The 5,011-nt window shown below is 37.9% G+C and overlaps 1 protein-coding gene across 1 annotated transcript; it reads left to right on the top strand.

Moving 5' to 3' along the window:
- Window positions 1-328: 328 nt before the first annotated feature.
- LOC124554162 lies at window positions 329-1,303 on the top strand. The gene is made up of 3 exons (XM_047128233.1): window positions 329-594; window positions 798-915; window positions 1,062-1,303. Exons 1-3 carry the CDS (start codon window positions 442-444, stop codon window positions 1,208-1,210), a joined length of 420 nt encoding a protein of 139 aa, XP_046984189.1. The 5' UTR covers window positions 329-441; the 3' UTR covers window positions 1,211-1,303.
- Window positions 1,304-5,011: the final 3,708 nt, after the last annotated feature.

Genomic DNA, 5,011 nt, shown 5'->3' with positions numbered 1-5,011 from the left:
AACTACGGAATTGTTTCTCACTCTCAATATTTTCGTGCTGAACTTGTAAATTAAATAAGCAGCGCTTGAATACTTCAGTGTTGCTGGGCGCTGCCAACAGATGTCACTGCGAGGCGCCACCTCAGAAAATATGGCTATCATTTTAGCTCCGTCTGCAATTCGTGACTGGCCGAAAACGAGTCGCATTGTAGCAACTACACCTAAAAACAAAGCTTACGCACACAATTCTGTGGGAGCTGTGACGTTAGCGTTCTGCAGTTGAGCAGTGCTATCTGTGGTAGAAGCGGTGTTTCATGTTTGGAAGCGTGGTCACTGCATTCAGCATTGGTTTGTTTTCGTAGCAATGACTGAAAGCATGGCTTTGTTTTTGTAACATTTGTGGCGGAAATCTTGTTCTCACTGTCATATGCGATTCGGATTGTTATTGAGCATCTGCTCAAAATGCCATGCAAGTGCTGTATGCCCTATTGTAGGGGAAACTACGACAACGGTTTAAAAGTTAGCGTCTTTTCATTCCCGTCTGATGAAGCATTAAGATTGAAACGGATCGCTGCAGTTCGTAGGAATGACTGGGAACCCAGTAAACAGTTCGTTGTAAGTATCTGTAATTTAAATTTATTTCTATATTGTTACCCTTTTTAATACTGTTATGTCACAAAACTGAATATTCAAATCAATAGCCTATCTATAACGAAGCATAATACTTTTAAGCTCACTTTATGCAGTCCTCAGTTAGATTTCATTTGTCAGTTTACATTCTGCCTTACGTTAACAGTGAAATATATGCTTCTTTTCTGATATGTGAACTGCATTTCACTGCAGACGTCATTGAGAAAATTACCAGTGCTTACGACCCAAAACTGGCAAACTCTTTACAGTTTACAGCACCTTTGGACAGTCCACGTTTAAAGAAACGTTCGTGAAAATTTATCGTAAAGGGTACTTGTAATCAGTTTACAGATTAAAGTACAGGTTCCTTAATTTTCTTACAATATTGTTAAATATCTAAGATCATTAAACATTGCTATACGAATCTCATGTTTATCTCTCTCTATTTGCAGATGCTGTACCATCAAAGTTGCCAGGAAGACCTACGTATTTATCTTCAAAACAAGCACTAGCTCGAGAACATCCAGAGGGTCGCGAACGTTTGGGGAACCAAGCACTTGAGAAAGTCATTGAGCAGAGTGTGGGATCACACAAAAAATGATGGAGAAGAGTTCATTTGCTAGTTTAGAAGATTTTAAATCAAAATTATCTGATTGTGAAAAGCACAGTGACTGGGTCACAGGTGTTAAAGGATGCTCCTTATCTAAGTGTTGTGTGTCATGTCGTTATAAATAGTGATTTAGTGTTAAGTGCATTTGGGAAGGAAGCTGAGCTAAATTGTGCTGGTAAGATTAAATTATCAAACCAAGTAAGTGATACTGGTACAGTTAGCAATATTTTGAAAGAGTTGTATGTGATGTTTCATATAAATGAGGCTCCATTTGAGGCAAGTTTGCCTTGCATTGAAGACATTTTGGAAAACTTGTAAGAAAAATTACCAGAAAGTGAGCATAAAATTAAATTTTTGAAGGAACAAGTTTCATTTCCAGGATTTAATAGTCCAACAGAGATTAGGTAGGGAGTGTTTCAATGATTTTATGGTCATTAGCTTATTCTATCAGGCCACATGCATACAGGTTTTTGACGAGTGCTCGTAAATTTTCCATTCCAAGTCCCAGTACTTTGTCAAAACTTTGCAGTAAACTTCCAAGTAACCCAATCATTGAGCTTCAGAGTGAGCAGTTTCTCAGTTACATACCACAAAAAGTTGGTGCTTTATCTGTGAATGATAAAACTGTCCTGTTGATGGATGAGATTTATTTAAAGTCACAACTTGACTATAAAGGTGGCAATGTTGTAGGTGGTGCTTTTAACACAGATTTGGTTTTGTGTGCAACTAGTACTTATGTTTTTATGATCCAGAGTATGGATTCAGTGTACAAAGATGTGGTGCATATTCTCCCAGTTCACACAATTCAATTAAACTAGAAGCAGTGGGATTTCAGGTAATAGTAGTAGCTGACAATAATGCTATTAATAAGAAAGCTATTTCATACTTTTCTTCCCCCCCCCCCCCTCCCTCCTAGTGTACAGATAAAATAGGTTCATCCTGAGCAGACTTCTGCAGACCGCCCAATTTACTATTTTGTAGATACTGTACACATTTTAAAATGTAAACGGAACAACTGGGGTAACGAAAAGGACCAAATTTTGTGCTTTCCTTCTTTTAGTGATAGCTTGAAGGGAGGTCTTGCTTCTGTTACAGCACTGAAGGAACTACATTTACTAGAAAAAGGTGAACTATTGCAGTATGGCAGCACTTTAACACTTAAGTCACCATATCCAAATTCTTTTGAATGGCAAAATGTGAAATTAGCATTGCGTATTTTTAATAACACGACAGTTGTTGCAATGCAACAACTAGGTGCAAGAAAGAATTTGAAAACTGGGAGAGTATTGCCACATTTGTAAAAATAATAAGTCAGTGGTTTGATATTAAATGTTGAAACGCTGCTGAAGGGTAAAAGGCTAAGAAATGTTTACCAAGAACAGATTACTCTCAATTCAAAACATATTCATGACTTTTTGAGAAACTTTCTCTTGTGGTTGTGTTCATGGGAAGATTGCAATGGAGGAAAGAAATTGACCAGAGAAACACACTTTGCTCTCAAACATACTACTGCAGCCTTTATTGATTTTAGTGAATACTGGCTGTGTGAGAAGAAGCGAACATATTTGCTCTTTGGGAAAATACAGACAGACAGTTTGAAGGACAGGTTTGGGAAATACCGCCAACTTAATGGGGGAAGTTACCATGTATCGCTAAGGCAGGTATTTGGAACAAGGAAAATTAAGGGAACAGAGTATGTTTCCTCTTGTATTAAAGTCCAAAGTGTTTGGTGATGTTGTAAGACCTAATTATGTTGATGCTGCTTGTTGTAGCATCCCAGGCTTTCAAGATATCGACAACCCAGAGCTGTTAAATGTAGTAGTTGATGATAGTGATGTTGATGAAATAGACGAAAACACTTGGCCATTACTCCATTATATTGCTCACACCAAGTGCATCTAAAATAAATTGTCCATATTGTGAAGGGTTTGTAACATCTGAAGAAACAAGACAAGCAGATGATTTGATAATGGCAAATGACAGGGGAGGTTTAACATACCCTAGCAGTGATGTAGTCACATGTGTTTCCTATGTATACTTAACACTATAAAAAATTCTTAAAGAAAAGGAAAAATTTGTTCCTGCAACAAGTAAATCAAAGAAATGTGCTTGTGAAAGAAGCAGCCATTAATGTGCCAAAAGACTTACTTCTTGGTTTCCATTGTTTAAAAGGTCACTCTCTTGAATCTATCATACATTGTATATTGACTTGCAGAGCAAATATTTTACTAAACAACTTTGTAAAACGAAAAAATGATGTGTGTGTGACAAAAGATGTAAGTATTTATAAAAGAATGAAAAAGTCTTGACAGCTGACTCCTTGTCACAAAAAATTGTCAAATAAATGTTTTCTGGAAATTTACTTATTAAAGTGAAGCTTGTTAAGTATCACATGCCCCTTTTTCATAAGTTACTAAATGAAAAAACTTTTAATAAATGATTTACATTATTTGCGGTGAATTTTTAAGGTCCTAGTGTAATGTTACTAACAATCAAGGAAAATCATTATTACTTATGTAGTCTAACCTATCATGTGGAAGGTTACCTAATTATAAAATCGAATATGCAGCAAGGCAATGCTGTAAGTGCTTAAAATTTTACGTACATCGCATAAAAAGTAGGTAGTGGTGACTGAAAAAATAGGATAAATGATTTATATTATTTGTAGGCGAATTTTGAAGGACCTAGTGTTTTTTTTTTGTTTTTTTTTTTTTTAATTCGAGGAAAATCATTATTCCTTAGGTAGTCGAAATATTGCGTTGGTTACCTAATTGTAAGATCTAATCAGCAGCAAGGTGACGCTATAAGTGCTTAAAATTCTAAGAAGTAGGTAGTGGTGACTATATGAACTGCCTTTCAAGATACAGGATCCAATATTTATATAAATCTTTTTCACTCAATCGTGTTACGCCACAGTTCATCATTTACAATCTAGGTGATACAGTATGCACTACTCTCTTAGTTGAAGGTTTCATTGTTTTCGTTACTTCTATCATTAGTCAAATAGCGAATGTGCATTCCCTTCCGCTACTTCAGTGCTAGTTTCTGAACTCAGTCGCAGAGCTGTGATGTCACAGCAGGCGTAGCGAGGCTTTGTTCCTTGGTGGTGTTGATAGGAGAACTACGATTAGGTTTGTTGAAACAGTCGCCGGTGGGCCCTCACGCATGGTTGTTGCAAACAGAAAACGTAACGTCGCAATGTTTTTTAAATTTTGCCTCTGTACTTTCTGTATGCCTTCATTAGCGTCATCAATCCCATATTTTCTCTAACTTCTGCAACTTTTCCGCCACTTTACCGTTTTTAACAAAGTCACCGTTTTATTGCCTTTTTATATCGTTTGTTATCTTCCCATAATGTGTTTTTTTTTCTCTTTTCTTATTTGGGCTTTACGCGTCCATCGCCAGGGGGGATTGAATTCAGTAAGGGAATAAAATTAACATCTCGAGGGTTGGATCCCCTCACTTCCAAATCGGAGGATTATTCCACCCGGGCTACTCTCAAGGTGCCTTTGCCATCTGCCTGCCGGCTGCAGCCGCCGCCGGCGCCCCCCCCCCCCCTCCCCCCCCGTCCTCGTCACAGCCAGCCTCCATATTTGTCTATTTTCCCATTTGAGTGACTCCTATTGCCAGTGGACAACGAATTTCATCATGGACACACCCACTAGCACCATCATTTACACTTCTACTTGCCCTGCATTCACCATTACCTCGTGGAGTTCCTCCCACAACCTTAAACAATGTCCTAACCTTGGTCTCCTCCTTCCTGCAACACCTGCTACGAATTCCACCCCA

This window comes from Schistocerca americana, chromosome 11 (assembly GCF_021461395.2).
Source record: "Schistocerca americana isolate TAMUIC-IGC-003095 chromosome 11, iqSchAmer2.1, whole genome shotgun sequence".
NCBI lineage: Eukaryota > Metazoa > Arthropoda > Insecta > Orthoptera > Acrididae > Schistocerca > Schistocerca americana.
Note: the sequence above shows the minus strand (reverse complement) of the source record. Positions and strands in the feature narration are given on the sequence as shown.

Bases quoted from the DNA above. Each gene is read 5' to 3' on its own strand.
- LOC124554162 (XM_047128233.1), top strand. From the start codon at position 442: ATGCCATGCAAGTGCTGTATGCCCTATTGTAGGGGAAACTACGACAAC. The intron at 595-797 runs GTAAGTATCTGT...GCTTCTTTTCTG, and splicing joins AACCCAGTAAACAGTTCGTT to ATATGTGAACTGCATTTCAC. The intron at 916-1,061 runs GTTCGTGAAAAT...CTCTATTTGCAG, and splicing joins CAGTCCACGTTTAAAGAAAC to ATGCTGTACCATCAAAGTTG.